At 37.4% G+C, this 26,998-nt stretch overlaps 2 protein-coding genes across 3 annotated transcripts in view; one reads left to right on the top strand and one right to left on the bottom strand.

The window, feature by feature from the left end:
* Positions 1-2,466, bottom strand: part of GTF2E1 (general transcription factor IIE subunit 1) — a 37,219-nt gene extending 34,753 nt beyond the window's left edge. The window contains exon 1 of the mRNA XM_003893985.4: positions 2,373-2,466. The gene's annotated coding sequence lies outside the window, so the exon portion shown is untranslated. The remainder of the gene's footprint in view (positions 1-2,372) is intronic.
* A 76-nt stretch (positions 2,467-2,542) lies between these two features.
* Positions 2,543-26,998, top strand: part of RABL3 (RAB, member of RAS oncogene family like 3) — a 37,677-nt gene continuing 13,221 nt past the window's right edge. For both annotated transcript variants that reach the window (XM_003893984.4, XM_021934080.2), the window contains exons 1-4: positions 2,543-2,698; positions 8,268-8,359; positions 20,024-20,153; positions 24,128-24,242. In XM_003893984.4, coding sequence (XP_003894033.1) covers positions 2,653-2,698; positions 8,268-8,359; positions 20,024-20,153; positions 24,128-24,242 — 383 coding nt within the window. In that variant the 5' untranslated portion in view covers positions 2,543-2,652. The remainder of the gene's footprint in view (positions 2,699-8,267; positions 8,360-20,023; positions 20,154-24,127; positions 24,243-26,998) is intronic.

Here is a 26,998-nt window from a genome sequence, read left to right as displayed (position 1 = left end):
ACACCTTAGGAGGCCGAGATGGGGGGACTGCTAGAGTCCAGAAGTTGAAGACCAGCCTAGGAAACACAGTAAGACCCCACCTCTATAAAAATTTTAAAACTTAGCCAGGTATGGTGCCGTGCACCTGTAGTACCAGCTGAGGTGGATCAACTGAGCCAGGAGGTCAAGGCTGCAATGAGCCATGATTGAGCCACTGCACTCTAGCCTAGGTGACAGGACATGACCCTCAAAAAAAAAAAAAGTGATTAACGGTCCCCTGCTCACACAGTTAATGTATGAACTCAGTGAGATAATTAATGCAAAGTGTTCTGCTTTCAGGGCTGGCATAAGAGTTCAATTAAGTACTGGCATTCATAATAAATCCCCTATTTAGAAAAACGACTCTTATACCAATATGAAGAATGGACTCACATGGGTGAAGGTGGAGGCAATGTGGAAGTATTGGGGGTATAAAATCAAACTAAGGAAGAAGGCAAAAAATTGCAAGAAGAGAACAGAATGAATGAAAGTTATTACAGAAAAAAAATAACAAGGACCCAACAAAATATATTGGATACAGAATATGAGAGTAGGAAAAATCTTAAATAGCTCTGTTTTGAGCCAGTGTAGCTAGGAAAAGTACTGCCATGAGAAATAGGTGACACTTGAAGAGGAGCAGATATGGAAGAAATGAGGAAATCATTTTTAGAAGTGTCTCTGAGGAAATACCATAGGATATTCCTCTGAATATGCCCAGCAGGTAGCTGAACAAATGAAACTAGAGCTTAGGAATGAAATGAAGCTGTGCCACCTTGTTCAAAATCTGTGCATTCTAAAATCCTCCTTCCTGACCACTAACTTCTCTCCTCCACCACTTCCCACTCACACTGAATCTCCTTACTCAATCTCTAGAGGTCTTAGGTAAGAATTCTCAAACTGGCAGCCCCCCCACGCATTGTTTCACCCAAAGAAATGTTTCAAAAATTTTCTGAATTAGTTGTCAACATTTAAAAATTGTAAGAGTTCACATAAATTTCAACTTCCAGCTCCTCCTGAAAAATTGGAAATATCTGAGGAAAAAGTGAGTCCATGGTCTCACATGGAAACAATAAGCTGAAGACGAATAGCAGCTGGCATTATTAGGGAAGGAGTATGGCTGGTCTCTGGAGACTTCTGAGTGTGGTACCTCCTAGGACCTTTGTTTCTTCCTTTGATCTTCATAGTCCATGAGTCATATCCCAGCCTCACCTCCCTACCCCAGTCCAGACACGTGTATTTTAATCATATAAACATTTAAGGACTATTGTGCACCAGGCACGGAGCTAGAGAAACAAAGTTGAAAAGAATGCACCCTCTGCCCTGTCTACTCTGTCAGCCTCATATCCAGCCACACTAGCATATTCTCAATTCCATAAGCCACATGTGCTTTCCGTGCTTACCAGAGCTTTGCACATGCTGTTCCTTCTGCCCCTACAACTAAGCCAACCCCCTTCTCCTAATCATCCTTCAAGTCTCAAATGACGTTTCCTCATAGAGGCCTTCCCAGACTCCCCATTAGGTAGCGTACAATCATCCCCTCTCACATGTTCCATGGCTCTTTCTCCCTTCTTGTACTTTCTCCATGTCTATCTCTAAGACCAGACTTCATTTTATTCACCAATTAATTTCCAGTATCTAGCACAGCCAGACAAGTACTTCCATAAAACTTTCCATATGTGTCCTAGGTACATGTGTTGTTCCAACATGGCTCATTTTGCCAGCTTCCCCCCGCTTCACTTCCTCCACTCTTGCTTCCACGGTAGAATTGGACAGGCTATTGGGCACTCTCTTCTTAAATTTAAAACAGTTTTAAGCTGGAGGTGAGTGGATCAAATTCACGATGTTAAAAGTGTGCGCTGACTGCAGAGTGGAGAAAAAAGCTGGATGCGAAGAGTCCAGTTAGATTACTTCAGTACACCACTACTCCAGTTCTAGAACAACCTGGGATTCTACACATCTAACTGCGGTGTTCTGGTACCACATTTCATGGCACTTTCCACGCCTTCACTGAACACATAGCGGCAAACTACTGCGAAACCTCCGGACCCAGCTGCCCTCCACGAGACGCGTTCGGTGATATACACTCCTCCCCACTGCGAGACCCCGAGACCCCAAACGCCCTCGGACTCTCCCAGTTGGGTCTAGGGCCACACTCGGCGCACCCAAGCCCGCCCTACCCGAGGTCCCACACGGGCCGTTCCGGGGTCAATGGTTCTTTGGAGAACCAAGAGGACCAAGGCAAGAGGGTAATTCAATAGGGGAGGATAGTTAAGAGGGAGCGAAAGGAAGAAGAAATCATGAAATGCAATGCCCGGCCAGGGAACTCCGAACAAGGAACAGGGAACAAGGTTTACCACAGCGAATCCTGGAACACTCCCACTACAGCTGCCCTCAGCTCTTCAACTACCGGCTTAAATGAGCCACGCCTCTTACGCGACAAAGAAAACGCACTATTCCTGCGACCAGCTGGGGAAACACCCCGCTACCAGACCAGCCAATCAGCTCAGTGAAGCCTTCGATTCAGACAGTCACGCTCCGAGCGGCCAATGAAATTGAAAGCTCTGCCCTCCATGCCCAACTCTGATTGGCTTACAATCCCGGAACAGGCGTTAACCCAAGGAAGGCAGTGGCAAGATGGCGTCCCTGGATCGGGTGAAGGTACTGGTGTTGGGAGACTCAGGTGAGCGTCTTACCCCACCTCTGGGGCTCCAGACACTTTTGAGTTACCCAGTAACCCTCCCCTTACCTTCCTTGCCTCAACTTCCTGGCTCTTCGGCCCGTGGCTGAAGTCCCTCCGAAGTCCTGAAGACTACACTTCCCAGGGGACTTTGCTCCGTGTGACGACGCGGCGGCGGCGGCGTCGCGCGGGTGGGGGTCGCGGAGCCCGGGTCTTTTTCCTTCGCGGCTTTCCACATCAGTCTTCCAGACGACTGCAGCCTAGAGTGTATTGTCAGTTATTTTATTTGAAGAAAAAAAAAAAAAAAGGCAGGCATTGAGTATTGTATGGAGTTCTATGTTAAGGGTACAGAAGTTAGTAGGACCGTGCCTTCAAGAGATTTTGTTCATTAAGGAAGTCAAACGTGCACTGACGAACGTGAACTGGCAAGCGCTTCTCATACATTAACTCATTTAATTCTGAGATTAGTCCTATGATCACATTTTACGGATGAGAGTAGTGAGGCAGAGAGATGTGAGTGGCAGAATCCTTTTGAACGCAGAGTCCACAAACTTAAACACTAAGTTATAAATACGCAGTGACATATTGGGTGGTGGTCCTGTTTTATTCTTAACTGAGCTTCTTGACTTCCTGGTTCTCGTTTGATCTTCATTGAAAACCTATTATGTCCTAGACTGTACGATAGAGAAATTAAAGTAAGAGTTTTATTCTGAAGCAGCTAGGATTTAACGCTGAGCCGAATTTAATCCTAGTGTTAAAATTCTTTTTTTTTTTTTTATCTCAATGGATGCAAAGAAAAATTATTTTGACCCCTGGGACATTTGAGAACTACAGCTGACTTCTGGATTTCCAGCCCCCACCTCACTGCCCTTATCTTTTCTTCCATAATCCCCAGTTCATCTCTCCTTAGTAACTTCAATAAATGCTGAACTTGCATTTTATAGATGTGCTCTTCTGGAGTTGGCCTAAGAGCGTGTGTTGTGAGCAGAGACATTGTGCTAGATGCTTGGAGGTGGAGAGGCTTGAAAACTAGCTTAACAGAAACTAAATAAAATTGTGGCCGGCAAAGATAGGTTAAGACTGTTTTCACATTGCCCTGAGTATTATTTGCATTACGAAATATTTTACAGAGAGCATTATTTAATATTCCCCTAAGAAAGTTGCCTTTTAAAACTCAATGAACATAATCACAATTTATGTCGACTTCATTTCTATCAGGTAGCTTGAAGTGGTGCCAAAGTTAATTTAATAAAATCACTCAGTTTTACAGATAAAGAAAGTAATGGTGGCCTAAAGGGACTTAGCAAGAGTATCACTGAGTAGAATTTAGAATCCAGAACTAACAGACTTCTTCACGATATGTTAAGTGAGTGTTTTCTGTCCTCTATAATTCCATTTTCTGTTGTATGTAACAATCCCTTCATATTACAAACTGCTGCAACTAGTCAATTTATTTTCTTTCCAGCAGGCACTGTATTAGGTTCTGGGGTTATAACTGTGGAATTAATGCATCATATAACAGGAGTAGAATTAGCTGCTACATTAAATGTGGAAAAGTAATCAGGCAATTGATAAGCTTCCCTACCCCCACCCCCCCACCCTTATGGTTTAGTTGTGAAGCAGAAGACACAGCTGTGATGGCCAGGAAAGTGATTGATATTGTCACACATTCACTAATGTTAACCTTTATGTGCAGATGTTGTCACACATTCACTAATGTTAACCTTTATGTGCAAAGTTAGTTATTGTCTTTTTATCTTTTTAAAAGGCAATTTTGTCAGTCTCCTTTTAACTGTCATTTAATAGTACACAGTCTGACAGGTTAGAATACACTTTTTACACTTCCTCTGCCTTTGTTTCAAACCTGAAAGTTTATTTTTAAATAAAGACCATTTCCCTCATAAAATTTTGAGGGTTTCACAAATATATAAAGAAATGACTTAGCCAGACAAGGTGGCTCTTGCCTATAATCCCAGCACTTGGGGAGTTTGAGTCAAGTGGATTGCTTGAGCTTAGTTCAAGACCAGCCTGGGCAACATGGCAAGACCCTCTCTCGACCAAAAACAATACAGAAAGTTAGCCAGGCGTGGTGTTGCACGCCTGTAGTCCCAGCTACTCAGGAGGCTGAGGTGAGAAAATCAGTTGAGCCCGGAAATTTGAGGCTGCAGTGAGCTAGGATCGTGCCACTACACTCTAGTCTGGATAATAGAGTGAGACCCTATCTCAAAGATAAAAATAAAAAGAAGAAAGAAATGAGTTGATATTTGGAGATTTGTTTTCTATCCTATTGAGATATTTGGTAATTTGGTGAAGAACCCTGAAAGTCTCACTACCATCTGGTTTTCTCTTTCTTTCAGAGATTAGGGACTAGTTTAACATGTTACCAAATAGCTGTATTTGGAGCTGACATTTATTTATATTGGGACTTTTTTCCCCCCAAGTACGTCAAGTGCATTCTTTTGATCCAATTTAGTTCTAAAGGTGAAAACATAGAGTCAGAAGCTCCCAAAATTCTTAAAGAAATGAAATTAGCCATTATTCCCTAGCACTTCAACTGTTCTTACTGTTTAGGGTTTCATCCCGTGTTAGCTAATACTTAATCACCCAAAGCAGTTAATTCATGGAGAGCTATACGATTTTACTGCCTAGAAATGTTTACCCTAACACAATTAAGCTAAACTAGGCCTCAAGTGTTGCATCAAGCAGTTAAGTGGCTAGATACATTCCTTGAACATAAACAAACCTATTTACAAATACAGAATCAATGGTATATCCTAAAAGTTACAGATATCAGATACAATGCAGTAAACTCAATGACAAATATAATTTTGAGTGTTTAAAAATCTTGAATGTTTCTATGTAAAAAAATTAAAAGAATGAAGGGAAGCCTGGTAAAATGTTTGATTCAATTACACATACATAAAATGATTAATATATTTAATAGATAAAGAGCTCATATCAATTAATAACACTAAAACCCGGTAGATAAACGTACAGAACAGATCCACAGAGAATTTATGAGAGGAAAAACAACTGATTTGCCAGGATAATCATAGTGATAATCTTTGATCTTTATCAGAAAGTAAAGAAATGCAGACTAAAGTAAGATGTCACTCCCCCCCCCCCCCCCACCGAGACAGTGTTGTTCTGTCACCCAGCCTGGAGTGCAGTGGCCGATCTCAGCTCACTGCAGCCTCCACCTCCTGGGTTAAAGCAGTTCTCCTGCCTCAGCCTCCCAAGTTGCTGGGCTTACAGGTGCCCACTACCACGCCCGGCTAATTTTTGTATTTTTAGTAGAGACGGGCTTCACCATGTTGGCCAGGCTGATCTCGAGCTCCTGACCTCATGATCTGCCTGCCTCAGCCTCCCAAAGTGCTGGGATTACAGGCGTGAGCCAAAGCGCCTGGCCAAGATGTCTCTTTTATTCCTTTATCAGGTTAACAAAGATGAAAAACCAACTACATGATACTGTTGAGGTGCAACAAGACCTGCAGGCTCAAGTGTATGGCTGATGGCAGCATAACCCCATGAAGTTATTTGTCAATACATATCTAGAACTTCAAATGTTTCCTTTTAAGTACTGAGTTTACTTCTGGGAAGGTATACTAAGGACATAATTTTAGTTTTAAACAAAGGTCTAAACAGAAATAACCTTTCACTAGCATATCAAAAATTTCAAAACACCCTAAATATCTAATAATGGAAGAATGGTTAAGTAAATTTTTATGTCTACTCTTTGAAGTACTATGGAGATACTTTAAATGTTTATGAAGATTTTGGAATAATATGGAAACTTTTAGTCAATAAATTCTAATTAAGGTTCTGATCTAAGTACTGAAGATAAAAAAGATGCATGAGAACCCTCAAGGAACTTAAAATTAAATAGAGTTGATAAAACCTATAAGCAAACACATATGATAATGTATTTTAAGTGCTCTGTAGGAAAATGTACAGGGTACAGTGGAGGCCCAGAGGATAGTGGATGTTATGCTTAGTTCTCCCTGTGTGGGGTCAGAAAATACTTTATAACTAGAATGATGCTGAGTCTCCAAAGGTAAATTCACCAGGCCAATGTGGGAGGGGAGGGAAAGGAGAGGATGGGTAGGATATTCCAGACAGAACAAGCTATGGAAGCAGAGGCTTATGTTGTTTTATTGTTTTTAAGTATACTGTGTATATAATCACAATAACCACCTGCTCATAGAAAAACTTTTCATGTGGAATTAAATAAACCTTCATGTTGACAGTAGTCTTAAGGTGTTTTTGTTTTTTTTTTTTTTTTTTTTTAGAGAGACAGGGTCTCTCTCTGTCACCCAGGCTGGAGTACATCAGTGTGATCATAGCTCACTGCAACCTCCAACTCCTGAGCTCAAGGGATCATCTGCCTCAGCCTGCTGAGTAGCTAGGACTACAGACGCAGGCCACCGTGCCTAGCTAATTTCTTTAATATTTATTTTTTGTAGAGATGCAGTCTTGCTATGTTGCCCAGGCTGGTCGCAAACCCCTGGGCTCAAGTGATCCTCCTGCCTCAGCCTCCCAAAGCACTGGAAGTACAGATGTGAGCCACTGTGCCTGGCCTTCATTTGTGCATACTTTCTAGGTTGTAAATGTAACTTTTAATAATAAAAATTAACATAAACAATAGGTTCATACACAGTAGGATCAAAGAGATGATCTAAATTTTTGATAAAACTAGTGATTTGTAAAAATACCAACCATGTTTGTCATAATGGAACCCCAAAAATGCTGTTAATGCGTGAGTGACTCCACACATGGATGTAGAGGAAGAGCTCATTCCCTTTCCGCTTGATACAAATCTCTGAATGCTATCCTTAGCATTAATAACTAGGTTTCCCTAAGCCCAAGAAATCGAAAAGAAGATCAAATGGTGACTTAAAGGGACGTGATGTAGAAGAGGGAGTTGATCTTTTTTCCAAAAGCTAAGTCTGGGCTAAGTGATTGGCTGCTTTTTTTAAATCACCATGTGGGAGAACTGGAGTGTCTAAATTTAGAATTGTGAAATGGTGAATCCCTCTCACTGACAGTATTCAAGCTCAGTCTGGAAGACCGAAGACCCTCTAACAGGATGCCATGGAGGGGACCTCAGCGTTGGTGTGAAGGAGAGAGGGATTACTTCTAAGATCTGTTGAGATTCTGCAATTCTAAAATAGGCTAAATTGATTAAATCATTCAAAAGGAAAGGGATTCATTAATATGAAATTGCCCTAGACCAGTGGTTCTCAAAGTGAGACCCCTGGACCAGTATCAGTATCACTTGGGAACTTGTTAGAAATCTTGGTCCCCAAGACAGACCCTCTAAATCAGAAAGTATGGGGGTGGAGCCCAGCATTCCATGTTTTAACCCACCCTCTGGGTGATTCTGATACTAAATTTGAGAGAACCACTGCCTTTTACCATCTTCACTTTATTCAGTGAAGCTTATATTGTTGGTATGGCATTCTAACAACTATGCTTTACTTAACATTATTCCTGTGTAGTATTAGTCTTACTCTTTCCAAAACAGATTTCAGCATCGTCTCTTACATGACTAGAGTTCTTGTATCTCTTACAGGTGTTGGAAAATCTTCATTAGTCCATCTTCTATGCCAAAATCAAGTACTGGGAAATCCATCATGGACTGTGGGCTGCTCAGTGGATGTCAGAGTATGTGTCTTTTATATTTTAGTTTTTCAATAATTGTACTAAAGATAACTGCTTCTGGTTACATGATCAAATTACAGTACTATGGTCAAGATTAATAGCAATAGCTAGAATTTGTTACATTCATACTATGTGCCAGGTACTATGCCAGTTGCTTTACATGTCTCTTCTTATTTCACCTTTTTAAAACTGAGATGTGTAGGTGCAGAAACTAAGGCAAAGTCAAGATTTGAACAGTTTGATGCCACAGACTTCAGTTTTAATCACTATGCTATTTATCTAGAGTTCACATAGCATCCTCTGTAAATAATTCTGTCTAAGCTTGTGCTATTAAGATGGCCAGCTTTCAGCTAGAAATATAATGCAAAGGCAAAAGCTCCTGGAGCTTCATGTCTGGGTCATTTGTTCCATCTTGTGTTTAGGAATTAGGTATAGTTTTAATTAAATTAAATATCTTCCCAGATATCATTGGTCCTTGCTAATGCCAGCTAGTTCTGACAAGTCTCTCATCTGCTGGCACACCTCTCTCCTTTATGTTAAGAAACATAGGGAAGGCAACGTAGTTGGCTAGATTGATAGTTATTTTCCTTCTGTTCTTTGAAACTATTGTTCCATAGCTCTGATTTACATTGCTGCTGATTAGAAATCTTCCATCAGCCTAATTATTATTCCTTTTTAAGGTAATTTCTTCTTTGGTTGCTTTTAAAATATTTTTTGTGTTTTTTTAATCTTTGCTATTTCGTTGTTTTGCTAACCTGTATCTAGGTGTAGGTTTGTTTTTATTCATCCTATTCAGAATTAGTCATGGTTCTCATGTCTTTATTCTTCAGAATTTTAAGTCATTATCTGTCTTCCCTCATTTCTTCTATCCCTTCCTCTTGGCTTTCTATGAGATTTTTGTTCTTCATAACTGTTAATATTTCTCCTTGCTGCCTTCTGGATGGTGTACTCATCTGCCTTCCAGTTAACTAAGAATCTCTTCAATTATATCTAATCTGCTTTTTAATATATCTACAGTGTTTTTCATCCCAAGTACCTATACTTTTTAATTTCTAGATGTTCCTTTTAGTTCTTTTTAAAATGTAAAAATTTTCCAAAATGTCCTGATCCTTCATTATGGTGTCTGTTTTTTTATTTTAATCATTTCTAACATAGTTATTTTTTTCTGGAGGAGAGGTAGCTATGCTTCTTGCTATATATGCTACTCTGCTTCATGGAAATGTATCTCCTTGTATGGCTTGTAATTCTTTAAGATGATCACATCTTCAACAGGATTTTTTTCCTCTCCCTTTGGAAGTGCTGTATGCTATATTGTGAAAGTATCCCTATACAGTGCCTTTTCATTTCTGTCATTGCCAAGACCCTAAGGATTTCAATTTCTCAGCTCAGATAATGTAAATCTAGGTAATGTAAATTCCCCCAGCATCTGATTGCAGCACAGACCTGTAGTTTCCATTTCTTGTGGACCATTTATCTTATCTCTACCTTCTGTCTGAGGCCCCTGACTGAAAGTTTTTGCCATTTCCCTGAGCCTGTGGACAATGTTTTTCCACCTCTCTTTTCACAGGGCAGCTCATCAAAGGTCCAGATTTCAAAAAGGCAACTACAGTCTAGTCTTCATCACTCATCCACATATACTTTTGCCTTGAATGCTGGAAAACAGGTCTGCTATTCCTGGATGGGCATTAAGACTCCAGGCACCAGCCCTGAAGCTATATCTGAATCTATGTCAGTTCCCACTTCTCACTCTGATTTTAAGTTTTTTCTTCATTTCTAGCATTTGGGGATATTCCTTCCTTTCTCCTAACTTTCTCTTGAGCTAGTCTCTGTCTCTCCTCTGTCTAGTCTTTCTGTCTCAAAATATTTTTATAGCATTTCTATAAGTTTGAAGTAGGAGCTGACCTATTTTGTGTCATTTTGGCCAACCATATTCCTAAATTCAGTGGCAACTTTATTTAGGTTTGGGAGACCCAATAGCAAGTTCTGAACAAATATTCCCTTTGGATTTTTCTAGCTCCCATTCTGTGAAAGAGCATGACATATTGAAAAGAAACTTAGATTTAAACCCTCACCTCCTGAGTCAATTGCCCTTCACTTCTGAAAGAGTGACCTTAGACTAATCAGTTTACCTCTTTGAGGCATAGTTACATCATCTGGAAAACAGAGGTCAATAATATGTGCTTTATTGAGTCTACAGGTTTGTAGGAGGGATCAGAGAAGCTTAGTAAGAGGGAAGTTATGGTCTAGGGCTTTACAATGTGAAGTTGTAATTGAACTTTAGTCCAATTTTCTGCCCCTTCCCTGCCTTCTGCCCTACTCCTTTTTCCTATCCCCACCCAGCATGCATTCTATTCATGTTGTTCACTTCTTGTCTTGGTTTTCTTTCCCGCTTGTCTTACTGAATTAGCTAAAACTCCAGTACCATGTTGAATAGAAGTGGCACCAACAAGCATCTTTGTTTCATTCCCATCTCATGGGAAATTTTCAGTATAACACTATTTAGTAAAGTATTTGCTAGAGGGTTTTTTATAGGTATATTTGATTAAAGAAATGTCCTTCTATTCCTCTTACAATGAGAGTTTGTATCATGAATGGGTGTCGAATTTACCAGTCGCCTCTTCATGATAATCATGATTTTCCTGATTTATTCCATTACTGTGGTAAATTATGTTGATTAATTTTTTTGAATGTTAAACCAACCTTGCAGTCCTGTAATAACTCTAAATATGCTTCTTAATTTCCAAACATTTGACAATGTTTATTATCTTTTAATGATTGATTTCAGTTACCTTTCATTGTACTTAGAGAATATACGCTGTATGCTTTCATCCTTTGAAGTTTGTTGAGATTTGCTCCATGTCCAATTTTATGGTCAATTTTGATAAAAATTTCATATTCTCTTGAAAACAAAGTATATTATGTAATCGTTGGGTGCAGTGTTCTAAATATGTGGTAATCATTTTTTAAATCTTCTCCATCTCTATTGGGTGGGGTTTTTTTTTGTTCTGTTTTTTCTATCAATTGCTAAGGAATGAGTAATATAATCTCCAACTATAAGTGTGAATTCGTCTATTCCTCATTTTAATTCTGTCCATTTTTCATTTATATACTTTGAGATTATATTACTAGATGAGTACTAATTTATGATTGTTTGAACTTCCTAAAGGGTTTAACATTTTATTATTTTAATATGCCCCTCCCTATATCTGGTAATACATTGTACCTTGAAGACTATTTTGTCTGATATTAAAATAGTTAAAGCCAACTTATTTTTAGTTAGTGCTTGTGTGGTTTACCTTATTTACATATTTCAACTTTCGTACTTTCTGTGTCCTAACATTTATGGGATATCTCTTATAAGTAAGATACACTAAATTTTGTTTTGATGACCAGTCTGATAGTCTTAGTATTTTTATTTGGTTCTTGAGCCTTGCCCCCAGATATTCTGACTCAGAGTTATGATTGGTGCCCAAGCATCTGCATTTTAAGAAGCATCTTGATGATTCTGTTGTAGGTGAATAATGCCTTGAGAAATACTGGGTAAGGTGTGGAATCAGATCGCCAAGTGGATATAGAAGTGTTTAATGACAGGACTTATAGAACAGAGGGACAAGACTAAGAATGAGATGCTAATAGGAAGCTAGTACATATTAACGATAAGACAAGGAGGGAAGGGAGTATAGCTGATGGTCCAGAGCATCTAAAGAAGACAGATTTTTAATATAAGAGTAGAGGAATAACACACTAGAAGTAGCTTTGGAGAGTAAGCAAGGCATTTCCTATTTTCTGAACTCCAAGGTAATTAGAATTTTGAAAAGTGAACAGCATCTATCTGAGAGGACATAAGAAGTTGTGTTTTCAAGGCAGAAGCAGAGATTTGTTAATAGAATGAGACTGAGGGTAGGATATAATGGAATTTTGTAACCGTGGAGTAAGATTCCAGGAGAAAAGTGGAAATATTTGGAGAAGAAAACAATTAGGAGTTTAATGATGGGTAGAGGAAGCAAAAGCAGTCTGGGAATAAGAATATGAGAGACCAATTAAGGACCCAATATATATAGTAACAGAGGATAACTGGGATATAAATATCTTGAGTATAGCTGGTGGCAAAGTTTCCAAAAGAAACTTTATCTCAGCAGTCCCCTGTATGTGAGAGTGGAGACTTGATTTTGTCTGCAAGGAATGCTTTTGTGCAAAATCCCAGAGAGCAGGCCAACATGAGATTACTAGTTAGTTCTCAAGACGCTGACCAAGTTTTAGAAGTAATTCCCTTTAGAAACTTCTGCTTTGGGGCCGGGTGCGGTGGGTCACACCTGTAATCCCAGCACGTTGGGAAGCCAAAAGTCATTGGATCACATGAGGTCAGGAGTTCGAGACCAGCCTGGTCAACATGGTGAACTCTCATCTCTACTAAAAATACAAAAATTAGCTGGGCGTGCTGGCACACACCTGTAATCCTAGCTACTCGGGAGGCTGAGGCAGAAGAATCGCTTGAATCTAGGAGGCGGAGGTCACAGTGAGCCGAGATCAGGCCACTGCACTTCAGCCTGGGCAACAGAGCAAGACTCTGTCTCAAAAACAAAACAAAAAGTCAAATGTCATATAATTATGTGACTGGGTTTACTGGAATGAGTGTGGCACTAATTGATTCCTTTAAAGACAGTCTTACCTGAATTGTATTATTGTGGAAGAATGGGACACAGCTGAAAATGACTTGCTTTACTGTTCATTGTATCTTAAGCCAGTTGACGTCTGTCTTTTTTTTTTTTTTTTTTTTTTGAGATGGAGTTTTGTTCTTGTTGCCCAGGCTGGAGTGCAGTGGTGCGATCTTGGCTTATTACAACCTCCACCTCCCAGGTTCAAGCGATTCTCCTGCCTCAGCCTCCCAAGTAACTGGGATTACAGGCATGTGCCACCACACCTGGCTAACTTTTTTTGTATTTTGAGTAGAGACAGTGTTTTACAATGTTAGCCAGGCTGGTCTCAAACTCCTGACCTCAGGTGATGCACCCGCCTCGGCCTCCCAACATGCTGGGATTACAGGAGTGAGCCACCAAGCCTGGCCACGTCTTCCATTTTTTAGAAGAATGCATTGCTTGAGTGACAACATAAGTAAGAGGCATTTTTAAATTATAACCTTAAGGAAAGTTGTCATAGACATGTAAATCACTTTGTTGTTATAATAAAGTGAACAGTTCTTTTCTATAGAAAGAATAACTGAAGCTTATAAAGCCTTTACCTAAATAACTTGGGAGAACACTGTTACCTGTAGCAGCTTTTATATTGCAGTTATAGTGTTTGTTTTAGTGAAACCTGTGAGAAGGGATCTCCAGAATTAGTGTAGATTCATGAATACACACTTTTCAAAACTCTTAGAAACAGTTGCCTCTTTTACTTCAAATCTATTAAGAGCCAACTAAAGATAGAGATGATAGCGGTGATGATGTAATTGTTTAATCTTAAGTACCAGGTGAAGCTAATGAGTTTAATGTATGTGCTCAGTAATTATGAAAATTTTGGATTTAGTATTTAGTACAGAGGTGTTCACAACTGAACTAAAGAGAAAAGAAGGAAAAGTTTTATTTTGTAGTATTCTTCATTCATTCCTGTCTTTAACTTCGCTGCCCCAAGTCTAATGGGAGTAATATAAATGCATGGCTACTCTTAATTATGAAAACAAGACTTAACAAATTTAATCTTTTCACAAATTATAAATAAGAAAATTGATTTGTCATTTCTAGTTCACTTCAATGGTAATTTAACTCTCTAGTTTACACATTTCATACAATTGATATTTATTGAATTCCTCTTTGGACAGCATATCAATATACAGGCACTGGGGAGAAGTTAAAGGAATAGTCTCTATCTTCACTAAGCATATGAGGTGGGACACTTTTTATTGCTTACTTTGGCTAGGCATCCATTTTCATACTAATTCATTTAATTCTCACAACCCTCTGAGGCAGAAACTATTAGTGCCCCTATTCGTTTGACATAGAAGCAGTTGAAGCACAGAGGCGCTACATGAGTTGTCCTGGATCATATAGTTAGTAAGTTATGGAATTGAGATTCAAACCCAGGCAATCTGCTTCAAGAAACTGTGTTCCTGATCACTACTCTGTACTGCCTCTTGTTCCAGAACAGTATTAAGAAAAAAAAAAAAATTCTCATACTGTTCAATATAGTAGCCAATAGCCTCATGTGGCAATTTAAATTGACTGAAATTAAAAATTTAGCTCCTCAGTTAAACAAGCCACATTTCAATTGCTAAGTAGTCACATGTTGCTAATGGTTACTGTATTGGACATTTCATCCACTCTTTCTTTTTTTATTATTTATTTATTTTTTTATTTTTTTGAAACAGGGTCTCATTTTGTTGCCCAGGCTAGGGTGCAGTGGCACCATCTCGGTTCACTGCAACTTCTGCCTCCCAGGCTCAAGAGATTCTTGTGCCTCAGCCTCCCGAGTAGCTGAGATTATAGGCACGTGCCACCATGCCCAGCTAATTTTTGTATTTTTAGTAGAGGCAGGGTTTCACCGTGTTGACCAGGCTGGTCTCAAACTCTTGGCCTCAAGTGATCTGCCTGCCTCAGCCTCCCAATGTGCTGGGATTATAGGCATGAGCCACCACACCCAGCCTGTATTGGACATTTCTATGGCTGTAGAAAATTCCATGGGGACAGCACTGATATAGAAAATAAGTGTTATAATAGTTCAAGAAAGTAAGTGTAAAATTATCCTAGACACTAATGATTGAATGGGTGGCTTGAGTAAGTGGCTAGATGAACTGTCCCCAAGAAGAGGGCCATATTATAGGTGAAAAAGAAGGAAACAATAGTAAGTTCAGTTCCAAACATGGTGAAAGGAGGTATCTGTGAGCTAGCCAACTGGAACTGTCCTGGAAATGAAATGCTAAAGCTCAAAAGACAATTCTGAGTTGGAATCATATTTATAGAAATAATCCTGAACCACTAGAACTGATTCAATTTCTAAAAGAGAAAATTTAGAAAAAGGTGGGGAGAATCTTGGGATATATTTAGAGAGTTGATGGGAAAAGAGGGGTCAGAGAAAGACTAATCAAAGAAATAAGAGGATAGCCAAAATGAACTACAAGAGCAAAGAGAGAGGAGAACTTCATAGAGGGACTGATTTTTAGTTTGAAACAGTAGCAATATGAGGACTGAGAGAGGAAAAAAAATACTGGATATGGTGATGATAAAGTCTCTGCTGACCTATGAAAGTGCAATGGAATATTTGTGGCAGAAACCAAATGATATGACTGGCAGAGAGGAAACAGAGACAGGTTTAAATCAATTTTTCACAAAGTTTAGACATTAAATAAAGGAGCAAATGATTACAGAATGGAAGGGAAAGTGAAGGGCTTTTTTAAAACTAGAAAACATTAAGCTTGACTGAAGGCAAAAGAGCAGTAACCAGAAGGGAAGAGACAGTTAGCAGTAACCTTGACACTATTCATTTGTTCATCTGTTCCTTCAGTACATATGTTGCATACTTCCTTGGTATCAGACACGGAACTGGAAGTATAGCAGTGAATGAGAGAAATTAATTTCTGCTCCTGTGGTATATTCTCCTAGTATGTCTTTTTCACCTTTCTCTCTTTGTTACCAACTCCCTCCTAAGACCTCCTACCTCCCTTCCTCTCTTTAATAATGATTCTGCAGGTACAAATACTGAACCAAACTTATTAGCATCTACACTATCCACTGTTCTTTCTTGATGTGTGTCATTTTCTTTCTCAATGTGTTTCTGCATTTTAAAAGTTACAATGAATGAACTCTTCAAATGAAACAAAACCTTATGTACATAGGTCTTAATATTGTTTTCAAGAAAAAGTCAAAAGCTGAATAAATGAGAAGGTCCAAAGTGGCAGCATCGTTGAGAAGTATTCCTTTTTCCATTTGATGATCAGCTGTACTGTTGCTTCCTGTTAAGAAAATCCTTTTTTGTATAGCTGTAAGGTCTGCAGTGACTCTAAGTATCAGATCCTCAATGACCTGCTTTAAATATAAAACACACTTCTTATAGTTTGGCGTTACCTCCCATCATGTTGGGCTCTCAGTATAGCACCAAAGTACTACTTACTGTGTCGAGAGCAATACTTGTTATAATGTCAGGCTTTCCCTTGGAGATTACTCACACATATGAAAGATGTGATGTCATAACTACAAGCTGTAAGCTACTGATTTAAAGTCATTGGGATTCATTCCATGTGAATTAGGTTAAACTTAGCCAGTATTAATTAAGTTGGAAAGGAAGGAGGACACCTTATCTTCTGATTTCAGAAGGAAACAGGAAAGGATTTGACTAGGAAAGGTAATTTGTGGTAGAGAAGAGTATAGATGAGTGAGTCAGTCTGGCTTGGGAATATGCATAGCCTGAAAGGTGCTGGCTAACAGGTTTGATACAGTGCAAGGCTAAGAGGGTATGCTGCCTAGAAATTTATATTGGATCGTGGCTGTTCTCAGAGGAGTTACAGTCTTTTAGAGGAGGCAACATTAAACACTTGAAATAATTTAGAGAAAAAAATGGTGTGCTGCAGTGGTTGCCAAACTTAATCATGTATCAGAATCACCTAGGGAACTTAAAAAAAATATACAGACTTTTGAGCCCCATCCCAGAAGCTTCAAGGACAGTCCAGGAATCTGTATTTTTTAACAAACTTCCTATTGGTTTTGATTTAGTTTGCTCTCGGAACTGTACTGGAGAAACACTGGAATTTGGTAAATAATAAACTGAATGTAATAAAAACCTGGAGGATGAGTTATCCAAAATGTATTCATGTATTTAACAAACCTGTCTAAGCATCTAATATATGCTAGATGATATGCTATTTTCTAGGGCTAAAGGATGAATAATACATGGTCCCTGCCCTTACACTCAGAGCCCAGAAGAAGAGATATCAGTAGATAAATAAGACAGTGTGCTTAGTGAAATGATAGAGGTGTGTAGGATGCTATGGAAGCAAATAGGAGGAGTGCAAAACGTGCTCTGGTTGATTTGGGCCCAGAAGGAAGGTAGGATCGGAAAGACTTAACTGAAGTGGCTGAGCTTTTTCATGACAGAAAACTTACTCCTTATAAGACCTCATACTGCTTTTTCTCATTGTTTTGCTTAGAAATCTGCTAAAACGTGTGTTTTTTCTGCTTGGTTTAACTTTTTTATTGCTGACTTGGCATGATCACATATTATAAGTTATTTTTGCCATATAACAAAATAGTGATGCCTTCTATTGTAGTATACAAAATTAATTTCCATTATCCCAAATGGTCCTCAGCTGCTGTGACTGTGCTGTTTTCATTTTTCTGTCATACTGTCTTTGATGTCAGTCTGATAATTGTCTTCTTAATGTTAATGTGGCTGTTTATAGAGTAGCATATTTATTTAAATTGTTCCTTGGCCAAAAGGATTTGAACGAAAAAAATGTGAATAAGTAAAAGTGTAAAGCATTAAGTTGAATGTAGTATGTGAGTTTTAGTGCATTTTATGACATCTGTTTTAACTACTGATTTTGTTTTTTTAATTATGATGTCAAAGCCAGTAGATACTTTAGAAATCACATAATACAACTCTTTCATTTTATAGGCAAAGTAACTGAGGCTCCAAGATACCAAGGATAATCAGTGGCAATCAAGGAGTAGAATCTAGGCCTCCTGATACCAGAATAGTCCCATTCTATAAAAGCAGCAGTTCTTAATGAGGGGGTTACAGCAGAATCATTTGGAGAATTGTTCAAAATATACATGCCTAGTATTTAATCCCAAAGGTCCTGCTTCAGTAAGACTGGCATGTATATTTCTTTAAAAAAAAATTAATTATTGGAAGATGCCAATGTGTACTCAGGAACCAGAATACTTTAATCTGCTTGCCACATATCATAATTTGTTTCTGAATAGTTATACAGTACAGGCAATAAATGCCTGTAGAGCCTAGACATAAGGAAAAGAGAGTCTTTGGAGATAACTGTGAGTGAGAAAGTCATTGGAGGATTTTGAGCAAAAGGGCATATGATAGAACTTGCATTTTAAAAGGATCACTCTAGCTACTGTATGGAAGACAAACAGGGAGGTTGGGGGATGCCTCTAGTAGGGAGATCGGTTAGAGACCATTACATCAATTCAGGCAAGGAGATACAGACTTTGACCTGGGTGGTAATAGTGGAGATAGGGAGAAATGAACAGATTTTTGCCATATTTTTTTAAAGTCAAAGCAACAAAACTTGTTGACAAATGCAATAATGCAATATGAAAGGAGTCAAGGATCAGTCTTAAGTTTTTGGCCCAAGTAACTGGAAGAATAAAACTGCCTTTTAGATGAAATTGCCACAAGAACAAGTATTGATAGAAAAGAAAAGAGACTGAAGAACTAAACCTTGAGACACATTAGCAATTAGAAATCAGAGAGAGAAGAAGAACCCAAATGGAAGCTGAAAAGCACTAGCCAATGAGATAGGAAGAAAACTAGAAGAGTGTGATATCCCAGAAGCCAGGTGAAAAAATATTGCAAGACACAAGAAATGACTAGGTGGATCAAATGGTGGAGTAAAATGAAAACTGTTAATTGACCATTGGAGTTAGCAATGTGGAGGTCATTGGTGACCTTGACAAGGAGTAGTTCATTGGGGTCATTAGGGCATAAGTTTGATAGAAATGAGTTCAAAAGATAATGTGAAGAAAAGAATTACCACTAAGAATAGACAACTCTTTGGAGGACTTTTGCTGTGAAAAGGAAAAGGAAAGTGGCATGGTAGCTGGAAGAGGACTTGAGGTCAAGAGAAAGATTTTTTTTAGATGAGGAAAATTATGCCATGTTTGTATGCTGAGAATTGAATTGTGTGGTGAGGATTATCCAGCTGAGAAGGAAAATTTAATGATATAAGGGAGAGAGGGGAGAACTGATAGAATTACATCTTTGAGCAAGAAACTGGGGATGGGATCTCATGCATAGAGAGAGGATTTAGCCTTAGGGACACAGGCAGCCTAAGAAAACAACAAGAAAGAAAGCAGATTATGTGGGCACAGATGGAGGAAAGTGGATAAATACAGGAAGAACAGGTTGTAGAAGTTCTTTTCTAATTGCTTCTGCAATAGGAAGCAAAGTTAGTTGTGATTGAGGATGGGGAAGAGATACTGGAAGTTTAAAAAGAATAATAAGTATGAAATAGTTATCTGGAAGAGAAAAATGGTAAATTAACTGTGGAATTAATTAAAAGACAGCTCCAAAGGTACACTTAAATTTAGAAAGAATCCATTTATCTTGAATGCGTATTTTTCTGAGCTCCACATTCGGTTGCTGGGTTGTAGACATGGAAGAGGGCAAAAGGTGGATATAACCCAGAGTGGAATTTTGTCAGATGAATGCAATATGAGAGGGGGCAAAGGAGTGACTGTAATGATGGATCATGGAATTTATGCTTAGTTAAGAGGGTGGTAAGGCTTTGGAAGTGGAACAGAGAGCTGTGAAAGATGTTAAGATCAATTAACCAAAAGGTCCTCTGGAGTAAAAATTTTTAAAGTATTAAAGAGAGTTAGCTTAAAAGATAAGAAGTAGCGATCAGAAACTCAGAGTAAGATGCTGAAATGCTTTAAACTGGAATAAGGGTACTTACTAGTTTGTTTAGTGGCTATATTATTTTAATTGATTTGTTAGGTTCATGATTACAAAGAAGGAACCCCAGAAGAGAAGACCTACTACATAGAATTATGGGATGTTGGAGGCTCTGTGGGCAGTGCCAGCAGCGTGAAAAGCACAAGAGCAGTATTCTACAACTCTGTAAATGGTAAAGCATTTTTTAATTTCTATCTTATATTAATGGTCTAAGAGTATAGATCATCTGATATGGAATGCCATAGCATGCCAGACTCATCTTATATTGAGAAAGATGTAATGTACTCACAACCCTTGATTTAAATCTGCATAGTACATTCCAGTTTGTGTTTCTACATTGTAGCCATCTAATTTAATTCAGAACATTGAACCTGTGCTTTGTCTTAAGTGTTTCTATTTATATTATTGTCATAAACTAAATATTGAGAAATAAAATCATATTTTTGATACTTGACATAAAACATGGAACTTAAAATGTTGTCCTCTGGGGCTGCTATCTCTCCAGTGAGTTGACTAAGTACAGTAGGACCATAGGATTCTCATAGTCTTAAGCCAGATATCACAGAGATAGAGGGATTTTGTTCATTTGCCCCTTAGAAAGAGCCTTAAGGCTCTTTCTTAGCTACTTATGAAGAGCTGCTTAAGGGAGTCTTTATGGGTGCAGAAATTTTATCCAGTTATAAATATTCAAATACCTGGAGCAGACTTCCAGATGGAGGTGTGTAATATAGGACATAATTTCCTTTCATAGAGTACCTACTCTATATCAAGAGACTAAACTGCTTATACTTATGATTTGCCAATAGAGTTTCTTTCTTAGTCTTCTTAAAAATTCATTTTTAAAACCTGTTTTTACTGTGAAACATAATTCCAACTTCTGTTTGATTAACATACCAAAGGAGTTGGCATTTCCCCCATGGTAAATGCATAGCCATTAATAGACCTCATTTATGCTGTGCTTAGATCTCACTCAATATTAAGTAAGCATTACATTTATTCAGTATGTTCATTCCTTATATTCCTCTTTTGATGTCTTCCCATATCATGAGGTGTTGTAGATTCTACAAAAAGACGTAGAGAAGGTTCTTTTCACTGGATACATATTATAGGATATAGAATGAGATGTGTCAGTTCAGACTCATATCCTATTTAGCTCAGAATTCTATCTGAAAATGTCACAGTCTTAATAAAGAAACAAAGCATTCATAAATGAGACAAAATACAGTTATAAGATGACCTTAATATATGCCATCATCGTGCAGAAAAGTATATATAATGGTATATATTAATAGAATGCATATAAATAAGACAAACAATAATAAGACTAGTATAGTGTGAGGTGACCTCTTAGAGAAAGAGAGGGAAGTGAAACCTAGTTTAGACTTATACTTGTATCAGTAAAATTACTTGTCAAAGTAAGATATCTATCTGATCTGGCACAGAGAAGTCTGAATATATAACACCTTCAATGTTTAGGTATTTTTGAGACAGAAGTGTCTTTACTTCTCTCCCTTAAGATTAAGATATATTACCATTTGCCATCACCCTGACTCCTTTCATCTCAGCCCCGCCTTGATTCTTCTAGCACATGTTCTGCAAAGCAAGAACTCTCAGCCCAAATGAAAGAGAAAAAATAAGGGAAAAGGGTACTCAAATGCCCTTAAAAGCTCAAAAGTCTTACCTAAAGATCCTCAATAAAGTTTTCCCTGTCCATCTAATAGCCAACTTAGGCTATTAAAATTTATTTTAAAATTTATTAAAATTTATTTATTAAAATTATAAATAAATAATAGAGATAAATACCACCCAAATCCTAGAAGCTATGGAATTCTGAGTTGTAAACTTGTAAGTGCTGAAGAAGAAATCCATCTAATCCATATTTGTTTATCTCTTCTATACCTACTATTCATTAGTGATTTGTCTCCTTTAATGTTATTGAAAGAATTGCATATATCCATGTTGATTTTACAGATAAGACTGAGATATATTTCCATTTCTTAAAAGTAAAAAAAAAAAAATCACATTTATTGAAAAACCTATTTCTGTGTTCTTTCACCTTAGCTCTGGAACATTCCTCCCAGTAGAAGCACTCAAAGTTCTTTATTCCATCTACCAACCTTAGTTTCCTAAGAAACTGAACATAAGGATCACTCTGTCCAAATACAAAGTCCATATTCTTAGCAATAGCTTTCATCCCTTAATACCCTACATTCTTCCCTCTCTGATAACCTAGGCTAGTAATCTCAGAAGGAAATAATGAAGTGTCTTTACTTCTCTCCCTTAAGATTAAGATATATTACCATTTGCCATCACCCTGACTCCTTTCATCTCAGCCCGCCTTAGTTCTTCTAGCATGTTCTGCAAAGCAGAACTCTCAGCCCAAATGAAAGAGAAGAATAGAGGGGAAAGAATTGCTCAAATGCCCTTAAAAGCTCAAAAGTCTTACCTAAAGATCTTCAATAAAGTTTTCCCTGTCCATCTAATAGCCAACTTAGGCCTTTGTAATCCTTTCACTCCCCCGTCCAAAATTCTCACCTGTAGTTTTGCCGTGTTTATAACCTGGGGAAAAGGAAAGGCAGAAAATATATGCCAGTTGTTTGCCCTAAAATGAGATTTTATTCTGCTTACCACTAGTCTTTATGTCTTTACTGTCAGATTACCTGTGTGCAAATTCTGACTTACCATGTGCCCAAGGGCAAGTTACTCAACTTCTCTGAACTTCAGTTTTCTCTTGTGTATAAAGATAATAATAATTCTTGCTTCATAGGACTGTTCTGAAAATTAAATTAGGTAACACATGTAAAGCACAATATTTGGCACATAAGTACTGAATAAATATTAGCTGTGGTCTTTAATGGTAGTTCTTTATTCCTTTTTTTAAATCTATGCCATTGATGCTGATTAAAACCCCTCATTGAGGAAGGAAGAGTGGGTACAATTGGCTATTAGGGCAAGTGTCTGATCTCTATTAGTTTCAGACACCAGAAGAGATGCAGGTTTATCTAAGCTGGCTGAAACAACTCAACTATAGCTTGTACAAGCCCTTTAGTTACACAGATGGCTGTAAAAACTGTAGAAGCCAGCTAATTCTACCTCTTCTGCTTTTCTTTTTCAAATTGACACATACCACCTCTTGAAGATGGAGGGATCATTGGTTTCATGTCCTATTCACAATCTGGGTAATATAGAAAAGGGTTGGGAGTTTGAAACCTATAGTGTTTTGACCATAAGATGATATCCTAAATTCTAGTGGGCATCAAAGGTTTTCCTCTTTTGTCTATATGTTGCTGTAATAATTAATTCCCGGATTTACCTTTCTATCTAGGATTTTAATTGATTCTCTTCAGTTGTATTTTATTGTATTTCTGGGCCTCATTACATTTTGTTATTTTTCTCAGTCTATCGAAATCCGTGCATGTACTTTCTACTATTCATACTTCTTTACTATTTAATGTCTCCACCCACTCTCTTGTAGTGGCATATTTCCTTTGCTCTCATAACTAAATCTCTTATAGGTAGGAAGCTTACATGACTAAACATTATTCAAAGAACTAGAAAATTAGACATTTGAGTAGATTAGCCTCAGGTGATCTACAGGACACTATTTTGTCAGCTAAAGAATAGCAATTGTATCAAATCAGTACTATTTTAGTAGATTTTCATTACTTAGTATTATTTTTAATGAGTATAAGTAATGAGCATAAATAATATATGTATGTACTGGTATCTATGGCAGTACTATGTACAGTGAAGAAACAACATAGCTTTTTGGATGAATAATTTCATATGTACTTGAAGTAGTTTTGATTCTCTTGATTAATGAAGTGGTTCTACAAGTAGGAACAGGCATGGAGTAGGCACTCAAGAAGTGTTGAATGAAGTAAAGATCTGCTAAAAGTTTAATGGCATTTCGTCAGCCCTTGTAAAATAAAGAGTTATAAAACTGACAGAGAAAAGTTTATGGCTAATTATTTATAAATATTTGTAGAGGAAATTTTAAAATAGTTGTGTCTGAGTTGTTAGTCATACTAGAATGCTAGATTCATTAAGCAACCTAATGCTTCTATTTACTAAGCTTCATTTGGCCAATTGTGAAATGAAGAGGAATTGTTAAGGGACTAACATTTTTTTCTCTGATTATTTTAGGTATTATTTTCGTACACGACTTAACAAATAAGAAGTCCTCCCAAAACTTGCGTCGTTGGTCATTGGAAGCTCTCAACAGGGATTTGGTGCCCACTGGCGTCTTGGTAACAAATGGGTAAGCCCAGAATTATTTCACAATTGGTTTGAAAGGTTGCAGGAATCACAGGAATGTACTCCCCTGCGTAACACTTTGTAAGATGTTTGATTTGCAAAGATTTTTCTTTCAGTGTATAGATTATCTTTTCCTTTTAACAGTATCTTTCACAAAGCAATAGTTTTAATTTTGATGAAGTCTGATTACTCTTTTTTTCTTCTGTGGATTGTGCTTTTGATATCATGTCTAAGAACTCTTTGCCTAATCCTAGATGATGCAGGTTTTCTCTTATGTTTTCCTCTACAGATTGTATGGTTTTACATTTTTATAGTAAACCATTTATATAAAACATTTTAAGTTTTGTAAGTTTACATTTAGATTCATGATCTGTTTTAAGTTAGTTTTGTACAAGATGTGAGGTTTTGGTTGAGGTTAATGTTTGCATATGAATGTGTAATTATTCCAGCACCATTTATTGAAAAGATATCCTTTCTCCATTGAATTGCTGTTGCTCCTTTGCCAAAAATCAGTTGACCATATTAGTATGAGTCTATTTCTGTACTCTAGTTCTGTTCCATTGATCTATGTGTCTGTCCCTTCACCAGTACTACACTGTCTTGATTATAGTCTTAAAATTGAGCAGTATGATTCCTTCTACTTTATTCTTTTTCATAATTGTTTAGCTATTATAGTTTTGTTTTCCACATAAATTTTGAGAATCAGCTTGTCTATATTGACAAAAATTTTGGTTGGACTTTTATTAGAAATGCATTAAACCTATTGATCACATTGGAGAGAATTAATATCTTTATTCTGTTGCATCTTCCAGTTCATGAACACAATGTATCTCTAAATTTATTTAGATCTTCTTTTATTTCTCTTATCAGCATTTTGTAGCTTTCATCATACAAATCCTGTGCATGTTTTATTAGATTTATACCAAATTATTTAATATTTTTGAAGCTATTATAAATTGTTTTTTGTTTTGTTTTGTTTTGAGACTGAGCCTTGCTCTGTTGCCCAGGCTGGAGTGCAGTAGCAAGATCTCAGTTCACTGCAACCTTTGTCTCCCAGGTTCAAGCAGTTGTGCCTCAGCCTCCCAAGTAGCTGGGATTACAGGCATGTGCCACTACACCTGGCTGATTTTTGTATTTTTGGCAGAGACAGGGTTTCACCATCTTGGCCAGGCTGATCTCGAACTCCTGACCTCAGGTGATCCACCTGAAAGTGCTGGGTTACAGGCATGAGCCACTGTACCTGGCCATAAATGGTATATTTAAACTTCAGTTTCAAATTGTCCATTGCTAGTATAAAAAAGCAGAATTGATTTTGAGTGCTGACCTGTATCCTGTGACCGGAGTTTTTAGTAAAATCCTTAGGATGCTGTACATAGACAAGTTTATTTTTTCCTTTTCAATCTGTGTGCTTGTTGTCTTATTTCTTGCCTTATCACACTGGCAGCAACTTCCAAAAGGGTACTAACTGGGAGTGATAAGAGTGAATATCTATGTGTTATTCACAATCTTAGGGGGAAAGCAGTCATTTCACTATTAAGTATGATGTAAGCTTTAGGTTTTTTGGTTGACACCATTTATCAAGTTGAGAAAATTTCTTTATATCCCTAATTTGCTGATAATTTTATTAATATCATGAACAGATACTGAATTCTGTCAAAAGCCTTTTCTGCATCAATTGATATGGACATGTGGCTGCTTCTTTTGGCTGTTAGTATGGTGGATTACGTTCACTGATTTTCAATATTGGTGGATTACATTCACTGATTTTCAAATATTGAACCAGCCTTCCGTTCCTTGGTCATGGTATATTACTCATTTTATATGTTGCTGGATTTGATTTGCTAATATTTTCTTCAGGATTTTTATCCATGACAAGCATTAGTGTGTAGTTTTCTGTTCTCATAATGTCTTTGACTGGTTTTAGTGTGAGGATAATGTTGGCCCCATAGAATGAATTGGAAGTATTCCTTCCTCTTCTATTTTTTAGGAGAAATTGCGTATATTTGGTGTTATTTCTTCTTTGAAGGTTTGGCAGAATTTACCAAGAGACCATCTGGGCCTGGAGGTTTCTTATTTGAAAGGTTTTTAACCACAAAATCAACTTCTTTAGTAATTAGGATTGTTCAAGTTATCTATTTCATCTTGGATGAGTTTTGGTAGTTTGTGATTTTCAAGGAATTCATCTATTTCATTAAATTTTTGAATTTATATCAATAGAGTTGTTTGTAGTATTTGTTTATTGGCCTTTTGATAGTTTCATGGTTTGTAGTGATATGACCTTTTTCATTCTGATTTTGGTATTTTATGTCTCTTTTTCTTGTCAGACTTGTAGAGGTTTATCAATTGTATTGATTTTTTTTTCCAAAGAAGCAACTTTTGGCTTCATTGATTTTTCTCTATTGTTTTTCCATATAGAGTTTAATTGATTTCTGCTCTTATTTCTTTCCTATTGCTTGCTTTTGCTTTATTTTGTTCTCTCTTTATAGCTTCTTAGATTACTGATTGGATACCTTGCATTTTTGCTAATGCAAGCATTTTAATGCTGTAAATTTCCCTCTAAACACTGCTTTAGCTGCATCCTGCAAATGTTTGAATGTTTTACTTTTATTTTCATTTAGTTCACAATATTTTCTAATACTTCTTGAGATTTTCCCATGGGCTGTTTAGAAATGTGTTACTTAGTTTCCATGTATTTAGAGGCTTTCAAGTTATTCTTTACTATTGACTTCTAGCTTAATTTTATCATGATCTAAGAGCATA

Source organism: Papio anubis, chromosome 2, assembly GCF_008728515.1.
Source record: "Papio anubis isolate 15944 chromosome 2, Panubis1.0, whole genome shotgun sequence".
NCBI classification, from domain to species: domain Eukaryota; kingdom Metazoa; phylum Chordata; class Mammalia; order Primates; family Cercopithecidae; genus Papio; species Papio anubis.
This window is presented reverse-complemented; position numbering and strand designations above follow the sequence as displayed.